Source organism: Psammomys obesus, unplaced genomic scaffold (assembly GCF_907164565.1).
Source record: "Psammomys obesus unplaced genomic scaffold, mPsaObe1.curated_primary_1811, whole genome shotgun sequence".
In the NCBI taxonomy this organism is placed as follows: Eukaryota; Metazoa; Chordata; class Mammalia; order Rodentia; family Muridae; genus Psammomys; species Psammomys obesus.
Genome location: NW_026585895.1, coordinates 51,855,330 through 51,877,215, shown reverse-complemented (window position 1 = coordinate 51,877,215; position 21,886 = coordinate 51,855,330). Strand labels below are relative to the sequence as shown.

Genomic DNA, 21,886 nt, shown 5'->3' with positions numbered 1-21,886 from the left:
GAGAAGTGTTAAGTATTGCCACTATTTCTTTATTATGAAGCAGCACACTTGGGTTACAATTCTAGGATGGTTCCTACATACACTGTCTCATTTGTCCTTCATTAGCAAGGTAGTTCTTAGCCATGGTACAGGGTAGGTGTCTTGGCGCAGTGAGCTGACCGGCCCTGGGCTGGCTGGCTCCCATGCTTACCGTGCTGGTACCAGTCCTCCCTGCTGTGGACCAAGTCTGATTCCTTCCCTCGGCCTCTGGTGCCTGGACAGGGGATGCAGAAAGTGTCTGGATTAAGCCTAGGTGGAAGGGCCTGGCTATTTGCAAGCTCTACCCAACAGAAGAAACAGCCTGCAGTGACACATGTCTGCAGTCCTGGCTTGAGAGGCTGATATGGGAGGAATAGAGGTCAAGTTCAGCCTGGGCCTTTTAGCAAGACTGTCAAGAGATGGACATGGTGGGTGGGTGGCTGGGTGGAATGGAAAAAGTAGTGATAGATTAGAAAATTGTCTCACCAGTTGTGTTGTTCTGGGAGCCCACCCATGGCCTCACACACACCAGCCAAGTGCTGCACCACTAAGCTGTATCTTCAGTCCTGTTGTAGAATTTAATATCTCTCCTGGTGGAATTTACCAAGCTTGCTGTGTTGGATGGAGCTTGTCACAAGCAGGCATAGCCTCTGCAGCCATTTTCATCCAGATGCTCTTGTAATTTCCTACGTCTGTCCAGCCCAGGTCTGGGACATCAGGCGTTTCACATAGCCTCTCTGTAAAGTTCAGACTTTGTGTCCCCGCAGCAGAGCACTGAAAGCTAGCAGACTAAAGAACCCTCCGTCTTCCTAAACATTGGCAGTGGTTAGTGCTGCACGCTTCTGCTCCCTGTAGAGAACATTCTAGGCTGCATTCTCACACACACTCTAGATTGTGAGCTCCACAGCACCAGCTTTGGGCTTTTGGAGGATGCTGGGCTGATGGCATAAGCTTCCACTTACACACTTAGAAGTGTAGCCCAGTCCTGCTCAAATATCTTGTTCAGTCCTTTCCTTGCTTCTTACAAAAACTTAGCATTGACTAAGGTGTTTTTCCAAATTTTTACTTTTGTCATTGTTTTGATTTGTTTTTTAAGATATTATTGGAGACCTAGCTATCCTGAAACTTGCTGTCTAAACCAGGCTGGCCTCAACAGACATCTGCCTGCCTCTGCTTCACTAGTGCTGATATTAAAGGCCTGAGCCTACGCACCTGGCAAAATCCTTACTTAAAAAGAAAAAAAAAAAAGTGGTAGGGGAGGCTGTTTTGAACACAAACATTTCTTGGCAGTGCAATTAAGGAAAGCATGGTGGACTTGGAAAGTCATCCTTTGCATCATCATAGTAGCACTTAATACAGACAAGGAGCAGCCATAGAATGGAGACCCTTGGGTGAATTGTTTAGGGATGATACTCCCATGACTTTGAGTCTGACTCCCCAATTAATGTCTCTTGTCAGTAGAGAAAGCTGGTGGACACCACTTAGTCCAGGGATTAAGCATTTCCCATGTTCAGCCAGTAGGCCTCCCTATGACGTGGAGCCACAAGTAATCCACACCACCCCAAAGGTACCATTCCTGCCTGAACTTACCATGTGGAAGCAAGTAAGAATACCTAGAGTATGGAATGTTTTTTGAGACAGCATCAAAACTAAACAAGGAGCTGGAGAGATGGATAAACAATTAAGAGCACTTGCTGCAGAGGACCTAGATTTGGTTCTTAGCATGTGTATCAGTGCTTTACAACCACCTGTAACTCCCGTTCCAAGGAATACTACACCCTCTTGTATGCACATGATACACATAAATATACATTCAGGCGACACATATACACAGAAAAAAAATTGAAAACCCTAAAGTCAGTGGAAATACTGTTAGTGTTCTGTTGCTGCGAAGAGACAGCATGACTATGGCAGCTCTTATAAAGGAAAACATTTCATTGGGGCTGCCTTACAGTTCAAAGGTTTAGTCCATTATCACAGCAGAGAGTATGGCATCATGCAGGCAGATGGAGAATAGCTGAGAATTCTACATCTGGATCATCAAGCAGTAGGAAGAATGACACTGGGCCTGGCTTAAGCTTCTGAAACCTCAAAGTCCCCCTTCCTCCTAGTGACATAGTCCCTCCAACAGACTTAAGGCCATTCCCTCTAAGTCTGTGTGGGCCATTTCCCTTCAGACCACCTCTGGCACAATTCCAGCTTATAAGGAGTCTGTAACTCTTGATCAGCAGTTGTGCTCATTGCTCACCTCTGCACTGGAAAGAAAAGCATCAGTAGGATCACCTCCAGTAAAGTGGACAAGTTGGACACCAACTCTTGGTAAGAAGACAGTGTTTTTCTGATGCCCTCTGAGTTGCCTGTATGGTGGGTAGCAGAAGAGAACTGTTTACCTAGGAGACCTTGCTAAAGTATTAAAGACTGAAAGGCCACAGCATTTGCAAGTGGCTTTAAGTGTGAATGTATGCATGTATTTCACATGCTTTCAAGTCTTTTGTTTCCTGTGTCTCTGTGTGTTCAGACTGAAGCAGATAGCAAATGTGTTAAGGATTAGCAGTTGATGGGTTACAGAGAAGATGGACAAACAAAATTTTAGGGGAAATGATAACACCTATTGTTTAAAACAAAGCACATGCCATAGGGAAATACAAACAGAAACGAAAGAACCACCTTGAGTTTCTCTGTCTGGAGAGGTTTCTTTTTGTTGTGTGAGACAAGATTTCACCGTCTAGCCCTAGCTGGCCTGGAACTTGTTATGTATATGAGACTGGACTTTAGTCAGTGTCACAATCATGCCTTTGCCTCTGCACACTGGGATTATGGAATCATAGGTGTGAACCACCACACATAGCTGTTGGTAGTTTTGAGCCTCCTTCGGGTATTCATCCATCTAGTTAATGATTTTTATTAGTATTATTATTATTATTATTATTTCTCATTGACACCCCCGCTTCCAGATTTTTGGGGGATATAAAAATCAGATCATTTGTTTTTTATTTCTTTTCCAGTGTGTGTGCATGACTGTTGCCCATGTTTGGGAATCAGAGGACAACTTCAGTCAGCCCTCTCCTACCTTTGAGACAAATTCTCTTTGTTGTATCTCACTGAGTATGCCAGGCTGACTGGTCCGTGAGCTTTCAGGGACTCTCCCGTCACCATTTCCCTCCCCACTGTAATCACTGGGCTTAGAGACATGCACTGCTGTGCCTTGTGTGGTGTTGGTTCTGGGCATTCAAATTCCAGTTCTCATGCCTGCCTACCAAGCACTTTTCCTCCTGAGCTGTCTGTCTCCCAAGGTATCAATTTTTTCGTGGTCTCATTCTGAAGTATGTCTTTTTAGAGTTGGTTTAGCATGTTTTCTATCTCCTATATTACTGCAAATTAATAATTGATTCTAGACAGTTAATTGAATTTGGCTTCTAGGCTTTAGTTTTTGTCAAGAGGTATCATAGGGTACACTGATTCCTGTTGTGTAAGAGCTGATCACCTTCGTTCACAGCAGACACTCTAGTGTTCACTTTGCATCCTTGGCTTTCTCCTGGTCTCCTCCTTCCCCTAAAGGTAACTTTAAAAAATAAAAAGTGATTTAAAATATATATATAAACAAGTATGCTTGTTTATATGCACATCACACATATAAAAGGTCTCTCCAAGTTAGTAGAATTTTCTCTTTCCATCTTTTGTTCAGTCTGTCTCTTCATTCAGTCACTCTGAACGAATAGCTTCCGCTTACCTGATATTACCTCTTGCCAGCATCGCTGGAAGTGAGGCTGCTTTCCAGGGGCCAAGTGCAGATGTGTTTTCTAAGTATCACCAGAGTCCCTGTCATGAGGGCATGTTTGCTTCTGCATTCCCACCACAGTGTGTGGGGTTCAGCATCTCTTGCATGGAAGAATATGCTATTGACAAACACTGCAAAAGGAAAGCAGGCCTGCCCTGAGGACTACCTCCCCTACAGTTGTGTCCTAGGCTTCAAACCTTGGGGGTTTGTTTGTTGTTTTTGTTTTCTCAAAATTAGAGAGTAATAGCTGCTTTTAAGATTGGTTAAGGCAGGTTGGTGAGATGGCTTAGCAGGTAAAGGAACTTGCCATAGAGCCTGACAGCATGATTTTAATCCTAGTAATCACATAGCATGAGGAGAGAACCAGTACTGCAAGTTGTCTTCTGATCTCCACACATGTGCAGTAGCATGCACCCCTCCCCCGATAGATAGGTAGGTAGGTAGGTAGGTAGGTAGATAGATAGATAGATAGATAGATAGATAGATAGATAGATAGATAGATAGATAGATGGATGGATGGAGTACGTTCTTTTGAATAGAACTTAATTGGGGTGCTGGGGGTAAGATGCTGAGCTCCACCTTGTGTCTTATCTGGGCTCAATGAATACTGAGGGACTCCTGCTATGGTTGCTGGACTTAAAGCTGAGTGTATGCTATTGCTACAGATGGGGTGATTTCTTCAGGTCTCTGCCAAAATGACAGAAAGATACAGAGTGCTGAGAACTTTGGCTCTTTGGATGGTGACCAGTTGAAAGGGAAAATTAATTTCCATCTCTTTTATGGCTTCTCAGCTGTCCAGTCAAGCCTTTGAAGTGATGGGCAGGTTTGGAGTGTATCCTAATCTTAACTCCCACAAGTGACTGCAAACTACTTAATCCTTCCTGCTCTAAACCCACAGAGTCCCCAGTAAACACTGCAGCTCACCACTTTCACAAGTGAGTGCCTTGAGGAGGGCTGTTCCAGAAACATGCCAGTCTGCTGTGTGACTGTTGTTACTTGACATTACTAGTCATGAAGTGCTGTGATAACAGCCTAGGGATACACTTACCCTAAATGGCTTTTTACTTTTTTTGAAAGGTGACTTTTTGTGTATTTGAAATATGATCTCCTGTAGCCCAGGCTGGCCTCACACTTACTATGTAGCTCAAGATAACCTTCAATTTCTGATCCTCCTCCCTTCAATCTCTCAAGTGTTGGGATTATAGGTGTGTGACATCAAAGCTATCCAGAATCTCAGAATCATGTATTCAGCATGGGTATATTGCATGTGTGGAAGTCAGAGGGCAACATGTGGGAATTAGTCTTCTCGCCTGCATGTTTTAAGGATTAAATTCAAGTTGTCAAGCTTGATGGCCAGAACTTTTATCCTCTGAGCCATCTTGCTGGCTCCTGATTCAGAATTTTTAATGATAGATGGATTTTAGTAGGCTCTTAAGGCACCTGAAGTATTCAGAATTGTGAGTGCATGCCTCTGTGTGTATGTGTGTACATCTTCAGAATTTGTATTATCAAGTATTAAAAGTTCAGATACTCAGCCAGGCTTGGTAACACACATTGAAAAGGCTGAGGCAGGAGAATTACCTTAACTTCAAGGCAAGCCTGGGTTACAAAGTTCTAGGACCACAGAGCAGTAATCTGTCTCTCCAAGAAAAAAAAAAAAAAGACAGAGAGAGAGAAAGAAAGAGAAAAGGTAGAGAAACTCAATTTTAAATCATAAACCATATTCTCTTTGTTTTAAAGGATGTTGCAGCACGAGGCTTAGATCTCCCACAAGTCACCTGGATTGTTCAGGTAATCTCCTAGTCATTGAGGTGTGAGTATATGAGCATGAGAGGATGCATTGAGTGATCATTATTACCCTCTTGGGTGTTGCCCTGGTAACCAGGCAGCAGCCAGCCGTATCTTTACAGTTCTGACATCTTTCCTTAGCCCAGCCTCTCTATAACACTGCAGCAGAAAAGCCAGGGTGGCGTTCTCAAGAGAGGGTGGCTAGCTCTCCTGTTTCCAGACTAATTCATGTCCCAAACCAAAGTTTTCAGAGTCTGAAAATAACAGGAGTTACACAGGCCCCCAGGAGGCCTTGTTGTGTCCAGAAGGAGATGGCTCAGCTGTCCTGAGAGCTGTGTCCATGTACATTGACCTGCAGGGAGCAATTGAGGTCCTGACAACATCTTGCATACACCTCTTGCCCTAGTCGCTTTGTCACAGAGTACAGGGTTAATGATGTGGTCTAGTGGGTTTCCTTTTTTTCATTTTGGGGTAGTTTTGTTTTTTCTTTTCATTACACTGTAGAATGCTATTTTTATGCCTGTCTGTGGGACCAGGGGACATGTGCCCTGTTTATATGACTCATGGTTTATTCACATTTTGTGGCATTTCTTGCCTGGGAAATCTGATCTTGATCTGCGCGTCAAAAGTGATCTTGTTGGGACTGGAAATATTGTGTCTTTTTCCTGCTGGCCACAGAACCAATGGATGATGGGAAGACAGGGATGATTTTAGTGTGCCAGGGGCAGACTCTGATTTGATTATGGGAAGCTTCATACTGTGAATATTGACAAATTCAAAATGACTGGCCTTTCAAATAGTATATTCACCTTGGTCTACTGATCTTCCATTTGTGTAGCAGCAAAGAAAGAGAAAAAGAGAGAGACTATGATCATTTAGCTTTAATGATGGCAGAGTTACTGCCAAAGATATCAGGATGCCTGCCTGATTGTTCTCTTGAGTGGGAACTTGCTGCTTTCCCTGAGTCAGGAACATATTCCCCATAGCAGAAGCCTGCACTGTCTGCTCTTAACTGTCTACTTCTCCACCTGATTGGGAAGCGTGGAGTTGCAGTGAGGTGGTTGGCCTGCCCCTGGGGCCAGTAGCAGAGATGGACTCTGCTAACACAGTGGTTGGTGTCCTTCATCCTTACATCCCTTGTCTGCTGTTGCTGCCTCCCAGCTGCTATGTCTACCAAGGAAGTAGGCCAAGGTCATGTGGTCATCCTGGAGAAATTTATCCCACCTGCTTGCATTTCACCTTGCACAGTCACCTCATTGAAAAGATGCAAATAGGAAAAGGAAGGGACATGTAGAGCAGTAAAATTAAAGGGAGACACTGGATGAGACATGTCTTATTCATCTGAAACTTGGCCACTGTTCCCATTTTTATGTCAGAGCCTTGTTGCAGTGAAGCCAGGAGCTTCAGGGTTGACTAATGACAGCTTCTGATTGTGTTAGAGTAACCGTAGCCGGGGTACCTGGAGGTAGGTGAGGGGGATATTGCTCTTCCAATTAGTTGCAATCCCTTGATCTATGAATGCCTTCATTTGTGTTGTCCTTTTTAGTACAGTGCTCCATCTTCACCTGCAGAATACATTCACCGAATTGGAAGAACTGCCCGGATCGGCTGTCATGGGAGCAGCCTGCTCATTTTGGCTCCTTCAGAGGCAGAATATGTCAACTCGTTGGCGTCTCACAAAATCAAGTGAGTCAGAAACCTGAGCGGGTTTCAGCAGATCTCACGTAATTAACATTCTGTCACTTTTTGAGTGGATGGGCCTTGTAAGCTGCTGAAGAGCCATTAACCCTTATGATCCCTAAATGAATTCCAGAATAGCCAATGGCAAAAACTGAAACCCTCAGTACCATTCACACCTGGCAGTTCTCATTGCAGTGCTAGTAGGTTACAGGGTGGTCTGTGCCCCTGGCTTTTCAGCCCTTCAGTAGGAGGCATGCCCTTGCAGCCAGCTTCTCAGAGGCTTCTTCATTTTCAATTTTCATCCTTGTGGTTAGCATCTTAAAGCTTCAGTGCTGATTTGTCTTTAAAGAAATAAGAATGTTTTTGCTCAGCGCACAGTCTTCTTCCTTCAGGAAGGAAAGGGATCCTCAGAGTAGTTGGAACGAGTTACTGCTTTCATACCTGTAGTCAGTGTTGTCTACAGGTATATTGTATGTGGTATTGTCAGGTAACTAGCCTTGTTCCCCTATGGGAAGCTCACACGAAAACTATTGGCCTGAGACACTTAAAAGGACTTGTCCTGCCTTCCATAAATTCTCTGATACCTGAAGTCACATGTTTTAATAATGACCTTATAAAAGTATGCAGTGTTTGACACAGGTCTACTTTTAAGAATTTCTTCTACTCAGACATGGCAAGGTGGTGGATACAAGTCTATTTGGAAGCCCTGGATGAGCCATGTGTCTGCCCAGGGTAGTGGGACATGATGCATGCCAAGCCCAGAAGTCTCATTGGCTGCTCAGGTGCTGCTGCTGCTGCTGTGCTGTGTGCATGTGTCTATATGTCTCTGTGGGGCTGCTGAGTGTGGTTGAGTCCCTGTCTTTTCCTCTTTGACCAGCCGTACATTGCATGTAAAACATGAAACTCCAAGGACATTCTCTCCCCCTTTACAAGTTGTAAACACTGCTGGAGACCTGCTCTGAAGATGCCAGCAGGACTGACTGCAGACTTCCAGAGCTGTGTGTGGCTCTCCCACCAACTTTTGCCATTTCCCAGCAGGCAGTACTCTCTCTCTCTGTCTAGTGAGATTTCTCAGAACTCTTTCAAGATTGTTGGAGTGGGCATTTGTGGGCTGAGACCAAGTGTGCCTGCTACCTCTGTTGTGGAGAGATGGGCACCTGTTCCTGGTTGGCATTCAAGTGCGCCAAAATTAAGGTGGCTTGGGTTTTCCATCCATTTGCCTTGTTCCTCATCTTAACAATCTGTCAAGCGAACAAATGGTTTTGTTCATGAAGATGCATGTGTTTGATCTCACTCATGAGAGGCCACATGTTGGTCAGGTAGTCAATCTCCCCTCTGGTTATGTCTCAGCTTTTGTCATCCTCTTGCCTTATCCTCCCACGTGCTGTAATTGTAGCTGTGAGCCACCAACCCCCACTTTACTCCAGGTTCTTAAGTTTATTTTCCATTTGTGTATCTGTCTCTGCCTGCCCCTCAAAGGTGACAAATAGGAGTCGAGTGGGACAAGGAAAAGTACAAACACATCTGTTCCAGCCTTAGTTTTCTTAGGTGTAGGAGGTAATAGATTCAGCCACCATTCCACTCTGTCCTTCACAGTTTGGGGGACATGAAAAAAATGCTTCTAAGGGAAGGAGCACCCTGACCTTGCCTCCCATCTTCCCAACCCTCCATTCCTATAGCTACCTTTCCCTGCTGTAGAGGTATCTCTCCTTCATGAGTCTGTGTAATGCTGAGGGTGGAGGCTGGGGCTTGGGCTCAGGAGAAGTTGACACATCTCAGCTGATTGGCTGTCAAATATGGCGTTTTCATTCATAGCCTTGTCAGAGTAACTGTTGGGGAAAGGGAGAGAATTGTCTTTACCCATAAGAGGTTTCCATTCGTGTTTTAATTTGCTGTTACATTTTCAAAAAGGAGAAAGAAAACATACAACAAAGTCATTTGTCTTTTCATGATCTGTTTCTCTCCCCTGGAGCTCCTCCTTCCTTTTCCTCTGGAAGATGAGCTCAACAGCTCACATTTCCTGTTACTGATTGTGCTTCTGTGTTGCTCCCCAGTTCCAGAGCTATGGCCTTGTAGTCACTGTGTGCAGTGCAGCTTGACTCTTCTCAGTGACTAGTCGTGCTCTCTTCACCCCTAGCTTTAACAGTTTGTTTGCGCTTCTAGATTTTGGGGGATCATTTGGTCTTCAGCCCTGAATGATTAAGAGATAAGAGTATCAAAGATTCTCTAGCGTAGAGAAAGAACAGTGGGGCTGTGGACAGAGCTAGGTCCCTCACCACTGTCACTGTTGTCTTTGCCTAGTACTTAAGGATTTTCTAAATAGCCTATGTGCAATGATTATTTCTTTCTCTGTTCAAGTATTATGTCAAGAAGCAAGCCTACTATGTTAGTAACCAAGCTTTAGTAAGAAGTAATGGCAGAGGGCTGGCAAGTTGGCTGACAAGACAGCTAACCTGAGTACCATACTCAGGACCCACATGGTAGAGCTGACTCCAGCACTTGCTCTCTGACTCCCACACAAAAGCCCTGCTGTATGTGTGTGCCCTTGTACATACATAAGCACTTAGAAAGGAAGGAGGGAGGGAGAGAGGGAGGAAAGAAAGGAAGGAAGGAAGGAAGGGAGAGAGGGAGGGAGGGAAGGAAGGAAGGATGGAAAGGGCTAGTATGGAGATATTTGCTTCCCATCTCAGCACTGAGTGGAGGCAAGAGGATCTAGGCTAGACTTGATTCCATAGTGGGTCAAAACCAGCCTAGGGTACATGAGTCCCTGTCTCTAAAAAAAAAGGAGGCAAGATGGATGGATGGATGGGCAGCTAGAAGGAAGAACCCCTACCCATGTATGGTAACCTGCTTTAGACCCATTAGAGATAAGGGAAGTGCAGGGGACACTGGCTAAGTTGGCCCTGTTGCTACCTCCCCTTTTTCAAATGCCTAAAGGCTTAAGAAAATTACCCTAGCCAGGTGTGGTGGTTTACACCTTTAATCCCAGCATTTTGGGAGGCAGAGGCAGGCAGATCACTGTGAGTTCGAGGCCAGCCTGATCTACAAATTGAGTCCAGGACAGCCAAGGCTACACAGAGAAATAAACTAAAAAAAAAAAAAAAAAAAAAAAGGAAAGAAAGAAAGGTGCCCTTATCTGCCTTTATTCGCCACACTGGGGAGGCAGAGGCAGGCAGGTGTCTGTGAGTTTCAGGCCAGCCTGGTCTATAGAACGTGTTCCAGGAAAGCCAGGACTATATAGTGAGACACTGTCTCAGAAGAAGAGGATGAGGAGGAGATTATCCTCTTCTTAGCAGTTTTTAATAGCATTTATTTATGTCATAGAGGGTAATAAACAGTGTGAAGGTCAGAGGAAAACCCTGGAATTCAGTTCTCTCCTATGTCAGTCCTGGTGGTTGAAGTAAGGTTGTAGGTTTGGTAGCAAGCTCTTGTACCAGCTGAGGTATTCACTGGCCTGTTGTCTGCTTTCTCAGGTGATGGTTGTGCTTAGGTCTAGTTTTAGAATGGACTGGTTTTATATATCAGAATTTGGGCCATCTCTGGGAAAGTAAAAAACCGACTTTCTTGTGCTCTTCCTCTTACAGCGTTTCTGAGATTAAGATGGAAGACATTTTGGCTGTCCTGGCAAAAGATGATTGTTTTAAAAGGAGGCAGAGGGGAGCCCAGGTGAGTGGCTCATATCTTGATTTGAGTGATGGAGACTTTTTGTGTGGGCTCTTCTGCCAAACAGAGTGTACATTTTAAGGATCATGAACATGAGATGAAGTTAGATCTTGATTGTGGGTTTTTTTCCCTCTCCTCCCTCTGAATATGTTTGCTAGTCTCATCCGGTTAATGGGCACCAATCCATTCTGGAGGACTGCCAGGCAGCAGCAGGCTCTGCAGAAAGGAGGTCTAGGGCATTGAGTCTGGAGCCAGCATTATAAGTTCACGCAGGTGGTGGCCCCTCCCCAGATCATCAGCGAGGACCACTAGACCTGTCCATCTATAGCACCATGAAGAAATAAATATCTCTGTCTCTCTCTCAGACATACTTAGATTGTCCTTTTTTTTTTTTTTTTTTTTTAAATGTGAGTGCACTGTCCACAGAGGAAGAGTAAGGTTGAGATCATTAAGAAGAAAAATGTTAACTATCCATGCAGCTCCATATGGAGATAGTGAGCTGTGCAGGCCTGAGCATCCCCTCCCTGCTGCCCTTCGGCCCTGCCCGCTAGTCCATTTCGATGTAGTGTATGCACATGTGTGTTGCTCTATGTGACTTGGCTATTTACTTGAATATTTTACATTTATTTTCTTAGGCCTCCAAAGTGCTGGGATTAAGGGTGTGTACCACCAGTTGTAGGGGTTTTTGTTTGTTTTGTTTGGGGTTTTGGTGACACAGGGTATTACTATGTAACCCAGACTGGCTTTGAACTCAGGGTCCTGCTGGCTCAGCAGCGCTGAGAGTGTGGGCATGCACTACATGACTAGCTTAAAATGCTCTTTTCCAGAGGCACTGACAATCCACCCAAGCCCGTGGCATATACTGCATTTTACAGTGGAGCCACACACCGCACTGAACTTTTTTTTAGTAGCTGTTTGATGTTTCCACAGAGATGAAGTTTGGTCAGTAAATGATACCACAACACAGATCCTTGTGACTTGAAAAGGCTGTTAAAGATGCAGTTGATCAAAAAAGTATTTTAAGTGACTTTCCATGTTGAAACATGACAGCTAAGCTAGAGTGAGCTTATTTGTCTGTGTTTAAGGGATTGAGCAGCTGACATAGATGTGGTCTTTGCACACCTCTGTTTTTCTGTAACTGTTGTGCGTAGTTTTTGTTTGAATGTTTCTGTGGCTAGTTCACTGTGGTTCCAGCTCCACAGTGTCAGCAGGGATGCAGTATTGACAGTGTCTGAGAGCAGGTACCTGGGTCAGGCTCCTCAGCTGGTGCCTCTGGGGAGCTCTGGCAAGTCCTGGGCCTTTGCTTGCCTCAGCTTCTTTATCCATAAAGTTGGGGTATACAGTACTCTTCTAAGGAGAAAGGAGGATAGTGTAAGAAGCAGTCTTAAAGCACTGGGTGTACTCAGTACAGAAGGCTACACAGTGTAGTTGCCATACTGTCCCGGAAGTGTTGTAGCTTAATAAATAAATGGAACATGAGCATCTGCCCACCATCCAGAAATGAGAACCATCTAGAAAATAACAAGATGAAATCCTAAAAGTTAGATCAAACTTAGCCTTCTGTAGATTGTTTCTGGGACCAGTTTTGGTTTGAGTCTTTATCCTTGAACACAGACTTTTTTTCTCCGGGGAGGTGATCTTTGTGTTGGTCTGAACCAGCACCCCACCCCCACTCCATAGGGGTACATGCTGCATTTTCTTCTACCCTTTCAGCAACTGGCCATGCCATTTTTAACATCTGCCCTTCTGTGGCCTCACAGCATTAGTTCTCCTCCTTAAGCCTTTTCCTGGCTGGGGGCCAGCCTCAAAGACTGCACTGAGCCCTGAGAGCCATTCTAAAGGTCTGGGCAAGAGTCAAGCCAGCTTGGACTTGAGTCTTTGCCTCACAGCTGGTACCTCTGTGGCCTTGGGCAGATTTTCTTACTCCTAAACTCAGTCTTCCTGTCTGTAGAAGGAGAATGAGGATGCCCTTATTTGAGGGTTGCCTGAGGGCTTCATGAAATGAGGCAGGAAGAACGTGTGCTTTCAAGCCATGTAACTTCTCCAGAGCAGCGACCATCTCCCCAGCTCACTCGAGGCTCCCACCTTGTGATAGCAATGCATTTAGTGTTTTTATAGTTTATAATTTGTTGCTGTTTGTGTGAGGAGGAATGCTAAGCAATACTGGGTTTTCACTGACATTGCCAGATACGATTAGCTTGGTAAACTAAATTCATCACTCTTACACTTCCTGTTCGTTGAGACCTAACTTGTAAGAACAAGCTTCATTTTAACTCAAAGGAAAGATGCCTGTAAGTTGCCATATTATTAATCACATAGATATCTAGCTGGGACAGGTGCTGGGTCCAGCTTCCATTCTGTTTCTCATGAAAAGTGTACCTGTCCCGGCTACCCTCTCCCTGCAGTGCAGACAGCTCTGAAGCAGATGCACAAGTGGCCAGAATACAAATGCTACACCTCATTACAATCTCCTCTTCCTCACCAGCTCCACTCAAGCCCATGGTAAATGTCCCTTTGGCACACACAGTTTTGGGCTTCTGTGAACAGAAAGAAAGCTAGTGGAGCATCTGTAAAATGTATATTTCATATTTAGGTATATGAAATATATATACAGCTGTGTCTGGGTGTGAGTGTTCACCTTCCTACAAAGAGAATAAATTTGATCTTTCAGCTTGACTGGGAGGTACTCAGAAGGTTCTGGGAACCAGGGGTAAAGCTTAGCTTGGCAGGAGAGTGATTAAAACAAAACCCTTACATTTAGTTAAATATATCTTGGAAGTTGGCTGTTCAGCACAATGCCTCCACTGTGCACACCCCTGCTCACCACTCCACCACCTGAAACTTCTCACAGAGTTGTCCAGCCTGGTTTTCTCCAAGGCGTCTCTCGGCTTCTGAACATTGTGAAGTTTTCATGCAGAGTGTGTACCCTCCCAGCATGTTTTTCTGCAAGTTTTTTTGTTTTGTTTTGTTTTTTGTTTTTTTTGTCCTGTGAACTCTGCTTATAACTGTCGCTGGCATTGGGAAGTGTTAAAATCAGATCAGAGCCACTAGCTCATCCTTTCTCCTGATCTTTTGTCTCGAGGATCAGTGGGGTGTTGCAGATAGAGGCGCACTGAGAGCCAGTAGGGGGCTGGAAACATGTTTTTCTCAACTGCCTGTGGTCCGCTTGCTGCAGGTTGGCTTCATTAACCAGTAGCCAGCCTGTGTCTGTGAGGGTAGGAGAGGCAGTGCTGCCTGCTCACAAGCCTCGGGGCTCTGACCCACTCTCATTACAGGAGCGTTTACCTGTCTAGGGCTGAGGTGGCACTGCCGAACTCTGCCCCATTCTGTCTTCAGTTTAAATTTAGACTGTCCTCTCCACAACCAAAAATCACCTTGTTCATTCTCAGGAGGGCCAGTCTTAGAGTGTTTTCTGGATTGTTGGTAAGACATGCTTTCTTTCTAAATGTATTGTTTTCTGTCATTAACTTTTTCTTACATTTCCCTAAAACTGACCTCATCATTTTAACTGTGTGAGCCTGATTTTACCATTTTTCTACACATTTCACTTGTATATACACTCATATTATATATGTGTAATTTTTTTTTTGGTTGGGAAGAAAAGATGCCTCATTTTGAAACCTAAAGGGGGGAATAAGAAAAGCCCTTTGTAATATATTGCCATATTATCACTAAATCCCCTGACAGTTGTGACACAGAAGCAAGTCACCTGTCACTTAAGCTTGAGGTCTCTTTAATTTTCTCCTGGAATTCGCACCAGGCTGTCTTTAATTTGAGGCCTTTATTGGAATTCTGAAACCTCTCTGCCTCCCTGGCTCTCAGATCTATTCTGAGAGCTGTTACAGAATGTATACAATAACCAACAGAGGGATCCAGAGAGGGCTGCAGCTCTGTTTATTTAACACTCTAGAGGGATTTTTGTGCTTATTCGGTCCTGGCTGCCCGGCTTTCAATATCGCTTTGACAACCATTCTGCCCTTCTCATTAATTTTAAACAGTTAAAACACAGGAAAAAGAGGAAAAAGTTTTCATTATTAAAGTGCTTTACTTTTTAATAACAGAGGATTCTGTCCGCCAGGGGAAAGGGCATCCTCACTAATTTCACATTCATATTAAAAAAAATGCAGGCAAGGTGACAGTTGTGCTGCTGAGGTGGCTTAACGAAAGGAGGGCAGCAGAGAAGTTTGCATTTCACATCAGTTAAGGGGTGAAAAAAATCCTTGCTAATGACAATAGCAAATGTCCACTTTGGTAACACAGCTCCTCAGTGGCGCTTCTCCTGACATTGTAGTGGATAAAACCCCTTAGGGGGACCGTGTACTGTGAAATCAGCCAGACTGTCATCAGCCAAACAGGTAGCAGGATGATGTGACTACACCAAAACCATTTTCAGGTTGTTAAGTCTCTATTAATGCAGAGACGAGTGTCTACCCAAAAAGAGCCTTCTCTCCTCTCACTCTAGTTCTTCCTTAAAAGGAAAGGGGAGACACACACAGCCAGACACAGGTGCTCACACCCGTCCTCTGAGGGCTGGGAGGATGCCTAGGTCCCATATAGGAGGATGGCATCTGGGCCTCAGCAGCCCCTTCACATGAGTAGCTGCACTTGGGTGATCCTCCTCCCTAGGTTGCAGGATCTTCTTGTTCAGTAAAAAGCACCTGTGTTTGTTGTAAGACAGAGGAAATAAAAATCACTACTTTCTAGGAGTTTTTAACACATCTTTTTTTAGGGACTTTTAAAAGATGAAAATGGTCCTACATGTTATTGATAGTTTTCGGTGGCTACAGTGGTGTTCCTGGCTGCAGAGATTCAGGCAGCCTTTGAGTGTGGCTGACTGAAAAGCCTCCTTCTTAATAGGTCCTCAGAACTCATCTTGGCAGTTACGGGCTTCTGGAGCAATCTAAACCACTCACAGCCAACCTCTGGGAAGGGAGGAAGCCCAAAATTCAGGGATATATAGCTCTGTAAGGCTGACTTTTAGGCAGATCACTGGAATGGCCTTAGGGAGAGAAAATGCCTTTTCCACTGATGGGGGATAAAAGAGAAGAACTTAGAAGAGAAGAATTATTTGAACACAGCGTGTGTTCAACACTTAAAATGCGAGAATTAGACTAGCAGAGTGTCTCCAACGGTCTTTCACTTTGAACATGAGTGATAAGTGATAAGAGATCGTGAAGGAAGTAAGCAAACAAATAAATAGACCTGGTCTGCTCCCTCTTTATGCCATCCTCATCTTTGCTTGACTTTAACATCTTCATAGCTCCCTTCTTTCCCTAGTAATATTGAAAGGATTACCCTCGTTGGCCCCTGGGTGGTTACCGTGTGATTTTACTGTTATTAAATCTATTATAAACTGCTTCATTATTCCTGACTTCAACTCTGTCTCTCCTTTAATCCTTCCGTCACCTCCCAGAAATCCCATGCCATTGGCCCCCAGGAAATCCGAGAGCGAGCCACAGTATTGCAGACAGTGTTTGAAGATTACGTGCACTCCAGTGAGAAGATGGTCTCCTGGGCAAAGAAAGGTCAGTGGAACTCTCAGGAGACTGGGGGTGGGGTAGCCCCACAAGGTGCTGACTTCACCCTTCACCACACACTTCCATGGTTGAGAGGGCATCCAGGGACCTCTGTGTACCAATCAAAGCCTTCGTTCTGTAGTAATTCTGTAGGGTTTGGAAGCAGCTCGGAAGGCTTTAAAGTGATATTAAATGTTAATTTCATCCGTCTCCATCTTTTGCAAAAATGAGGCTTTATCTTGGCTTATATCAGGACTAGAGCTTTGACCCAACAACCTGAATCTTGGGGATCTGTTTTTCTCTGTCTTTGAATACCAGACAACAGAGATGACACATCAGCAGAAATAGTTGTAGGGATAGAAATTGAAGTTGAATATAAGAGCTGGAAGCATTAAGCCTAAGGAGTTCCTATTTGGAGGTACTAATGAAAATGAGAATGGTGAGGTAAGGAAGGGCCATAGACCACAAACCAGGATAGTTCATAGAAGTGATATTAATATAGCTATGAGACACTTTGTACAAAAAATTAGCCCCTGAGATCCCAGTATTGGGGGCAGAATTAATAGTTCCACTTGAGCAAGGCTCATAACAGCCAACTGTTTTTCCTAGTGAGTTGTTCTGGCTGGTGACTAATTTATGCTAATAAGACCTGAATTGGGACTGGGTAGTGACACACACCTTTAATTCCAGCGCTCTAGGGGCAGAGGCAGGCAGATCTCTGCGTTTGAGGCCAGTCTGGTCTGTGAGTTCCAAGGACATCCAGGGCTACACAGAGCAACCCAGTCTCAAACAAACAAACAAACAAGCAAGCAAGCAAGCAAAAAGACCCAAGTTGGAGAAGTGCACAGTCCCTCCTGGCAGTTCCTTGAGATTTTTGAGAAGAAAATGAAGCTTAATAAAAAGACAGGAACTTATTCTGTAGGCCAGGCTGGGCTCAAACTCACAAGCAGTTTATCTGTCTGCTGAGTGCTAGAAGTAAAAGTGTTACCTGGCCTGGCTATCGTTCTTCCTTTTAAAAATAAAAAAATAAAAAATAAAAAACAAAACAAAACAGTTTTTGTTTAGTTTTGAGGCAGAGTCATACTATATGTCAAGCCCATGCAGGTCTTAAACTTGGGGCCCTCCTGCCACAGTCTCCCAAATGCTGGAAATACGAGCATGTACCACCACTCACAGCTAGAAGTACCTTTTAAAAAATAATTTACTTGGCAGTGTTAGAGTTTGGCACTATTCCAGGTGCTTCAGTGCAAGTGGAGGAGGCAAGTGGAATGCATCCTCTGCTTTGTAGGGGATGGGAGCAGCTGTGACATAATGAACACAGTGAATGAGAGCTTTAGATAGTGGTACAAACTACAGAAAGATACGTCCGCTAAGGGAGAGGTGATACTTGAGCAAAATAAAACGGGATGTGTTAACTTCTGAAGGAAGGAAGTTTTGGTTAAGCACATGAGTGGTTAGCTGAGACAGAATCATGGAGAGCTTGGAGGCTGCTCTGAGGTCTATAGTGTTACCCTGAGTGAACTGGGAGCCGTTGGGAGACTTTGAGCCCAGCTGTGGTTCAGTGGGCCATAGGTTTTAAAAGACCACCTGGCTACCTTGTGAGACTTGACCATGGGCTAAGGGTGAAAGCTGGTGATTAGGCTACTGTGAGCAGGCAGCAAGCAGTAGGTGTGAAAAACAGCAGCAGGACTGGAGATGGAGCTCAGTGGTCAGCACTTGCCCAGAGAGCACAAGGTTCCTGAGCTCCGGCCACAAGCACTAACAACAGCAACAAAAAGGCAAACAAATGTTTTGAGATTGCCGTATTAATAATCCTCAGTGTTTTGATTGTCAAAACGCTTCAGACAGAACTGCATGCAATGGAAGCACGTCATCACCAACCATATGTGTAACTGATGTATGTCCTTCTAGTCATTTCTCTAATAATATCCTGTCTCCAGCAATTCCCAGTAGTTCCCAAGAACCTCCCTGTAGATGAACCAAGGACTGTGGCTGATTTTGACCTTTGGAGGAAGAAGCTGACTTAGCTGAATCCGGGTCGATAATGACATTGCAATGGAAAGAAAGATACCTGCCCACACCATCCACTTTGGTTGTCAGTGGTGTTCCCAGACCCTGGCAGGACTTTCCAGAACCTCCCTTCCTTCAGAAGAGAAACACTCACCCCGTTTTGTTTTATTCAAGTATCACTTTCTTATCTTGAAAGTTGATAAGCAGCTGTCAGAGACTGGGACTAGGGGTACTGTCTGTCATCAGAGTTACTGGCCTGCTATTGAAGCTGTAGGAGCAGAGCTGCTTCCTGAGTTTATGCTATTTAGTACAAGAAGAACTGTGTAGATCATTTCTCTTGTTTGCTAATTGATTTTCACTCCGGGTTGATAAGGGCTGGAACCAGCTGCCCTCACCCCTTAGATCTTAGTCACCTACCTTGAACACAAAGCTCTTCACTAACCTATCCTGTTCCTTAGGATTGTGACTTTGGAGATTTCGGGGAATGTCCCCACTGCTGCTCTAAAGAAACTGAACCTAGGATATAGGAAAAGCCTTTGTACCCCATGGGTTGATACTTACCTTTTGCATTTCATTTTATGTATGCAAATTCCTCAACCAACGTGCTTCCAATCTGAGCCATTGCAGAACCTACCTCATGCATAATTAATGCTGCAGCTGGCCTTGTCTTTATGGCAGAAAACTAGGTAGAAACTGGGCCAAGTAAGTATTTGTTGTCCTTTTTCATTCTTTGACCCCATCATTGTTAATAGTTTAATTGTTGACAGTCTCTAAAAGAGTTATTCCTTTTCTACCTCTCTATGTGTCTTTTAGCTAGGGTTCAGGCTGCAGAAATCGTGGTAATGTGTTCTCATTCTAAACTCTGAAGGAAAGTTTTGGAGAGCAGAGTCCTTTGCCTACCTGTGCCCCTGTTCCCATGCTCTGTCATCCGCACTCTGGCCTCCTTGCAGAGTAGGGATCATGGGTGGCCCTTACACCTGTGTGTGAAAGGGACACTTGTTCATGATAATACATTTACCTCCATACCTCACTGGGATGGTTGGCCGGGAACGTTGCCAAGTACTTCGTCTTTAAGAGAACTGTAACAAGGCATTTCTTTTTATTTATTTGTTTGTTTGTTTGTTTATTTACTTATTTATTTTTATTAATTACAGTTTGTTCACTTTGTATCCCCCCATAAGGCCCTCTCTCCTCCCCTCCCAGTCCCATCCTCCCTCCCCCTTCTTCACACATGCCCCTCCCCAAGGCATTTCTTTTCTCACATCCTTTGAATAATGTAGCTGTTGGTATAGGTGTGTGTGCTTTGTGATGTATCAGACTGGGCTTGTGATGTGGGGCAGGAAGAATTTTGTTCCTCTGCTTTCTTATCCTAGGAGTAATCTGTATGACACCCCCATTCCTGATCCAGATGCCCATGAATGAAAAAGGACAAAATGTCCAGGTAGATTATTTTAAACAGATTCCCTCTAATTCATGTACCTTAAATAGTTCCCTGAAAATAAGAGCTGCCAACTAAAATGCTCAACTTTCATTGCCTGTAGCTCCATCCGTCACCCTGAATAAATGTCTTCTTCCAGTTCTCGACTTTTTGCTGTGCTGGCCCCAAAGCCCTATTCCTTCTGTACATTTTAGACACTGCCAGCATGAACCACTTCCTGCCCCTGCTGTCTCAGAGTTAGCCAGACATGGAAGTCCATGCAGGTGTGCAAGGACAGCCAGCTGCTGTTGTTGATAGTGACATGGGAACCTGGAGGACAGGCGGGTTTAGTTAAAATATGCAGTGTGAAGTGCTGCCTGGGCTGATGTCTGCGGTGGAAGTATCTCCTGCCATGGCTCAGCAATGCAAAGCTTCCATGTAAAGCTTCTAGCTGGGCCCCTACATCTCCTACTTGCTTCCTTCCTGGAAGTGTGTGCTGTCTAGGAGAGGATGTTTGTGAGCCAACCAGAGACCTAGGGTTCTGCTGCTTATGTGGAAGAGTGGCGGGAAGTAAGATGTGGGTATCTTTCAGGGAGCCCAGATTCTTGGATTGGTTTGGCTCAGTGGGATGTTTTAGACCAGAGTTAGGTGTTGAAATTGGGGGGGGGGGGGAAGAAAGTAGAGGAGTCAGGTCTTGGTGGTCACTGCAGTGCCAGCAAGTTCCTTTCTGAGAATGTGAGTCCCTGTGGGTGGGGCCGGTGCCTCCAGACAGTGCAGGCCATTTGAAGTGTTAAAGATGCTCTTTGAAAAAGCTGGTCCCTGGTTATTGGAAGGGAAGTGAACACAGATTTAAGAGAGAAGTGCAGAGGAGTTGCTGTGCTTATTATTTCTCATCGATTGGGAAAAGGAGTTCACTTTGCTCAGTAAATAGAGCTTTGATGGATTCCCAGGATCCTTCCAGGAGATGATCTGCTAAAATGACACTTTTTATTACTGTTCATAAACGGCAATCTCCAGGTGCTGCTGGGATATTACACTTAAGCTGTGGGCAAACTTGCCAGTCCAGTGGCTCAACCACCTAGGTGAGGCAGGCTGGTGCTTGGTGCCTCTTTCGTCAGTGGTACGGGGATGGTTCCAGCCCTCCTGGTAGAGGAGCTGTTGTGAAAGTAAAAGAGCAGTGATAGCACAGGCCTTTGATCCCAGCACTCAGGAGGCTAAGGCAGATGAATCTCTGAGTTTGAGGCCAGCCTGATCTACACAGAGAAACCCCATCTTGAAAACAAAAAAGAGCAATGATGGGCAGAATGCATTGTAGATCATCTCCCTACAGGACAGAGGGGAGGCAAGGGGCTCTCACTTTCTCTTGTGGGATATTCAAAGAGGAGCCAGATATGGGAAGTCTATCTTCAAAGGGGATGTCTGGTTAAGGCACGGAGGCCCAGCCAAAGCTTGAGCACCCAGGAATAAAGCCCAGCTCTTTTTCTATCTGCTCTGGGGTCTAGGATAAGGAACCAATTCCTCCACACTTTAAAGTGGAGCTGCAGCTTTGCAGCTTGACTCTCCAGACTGGTAGCAGGCACCGTGGTCAACTGTTATCTGCACTGTTTTAGTTTTTATAATTTACTTTCTCCTTTGCGTGCTTGAATGCATTAATTGTTAAAAAATAGCTGATTTTTCCCTTAAATATAAGTATCTTAGAAATTTCTCATTTTTGTAAGAAAATGTTGATTGCTCAGTTTCTTCATTCATTTAACAAACAGGTATCAAGTACGTGCTATATGCCAGGCACTGTGGTAGGCCTTGAGACTGTGTGAATTTAAAAGAGTAAACAGGCCCTGCACTGTGGGATTGTTACAGACTCTTCAGCAGAGGCTAATTTTATAGGATTTATTTGAGTGGTGATTTGAGCTATTTGGAAGTTTTTTTCAAACTTCTTTATTGTTTTAATTATGCATGTGTATCTGTGTATGGGTATACATAGGTGAGTGCAGTTGCCTGGTGAGGCATCAGATCCTT

General features: G+C 44.5%; 1 protein-coding gene across 4 annotated transcripts in view; it reads left to right on the top strand.

Moving 5' to 3' along the window:
- Ddx31 (DEAD-box helicase 31) overlaps window positions 1-21,886 on the top strand; it is a 64,128-nt gene that overhangs the window by 26,826 nt on the left and 15,416 nt on the right. For 2 of the 4 annotated variants that reach the window (XM_055599908.1, XM_055599906.1), the window contains 4 exons: window positions 5,537-5,587; window positions 7,131-7,270; window positions 10,849-10,930; window positions 16,341-16,452. In XM_055599908.1, coding sequence (XP_055455883.1) covers window positions 5,537-5,587; window positions 7,131-7,270; window positions 10,849-10,930; window positions 16,341-16,452 — 385 coding nt within the window. Of the gene's footprint in view, window positions 1-5,536; window positions 5,588-7,130; window positions 7,271-10,848; window positions 10,931-16,340; window positions 16,453-21,886 lie in introns of those variants that run through there. The other 2 variants (XM_055599909.1, XM_055599910.1) reach the window with 2 other exon arrangements.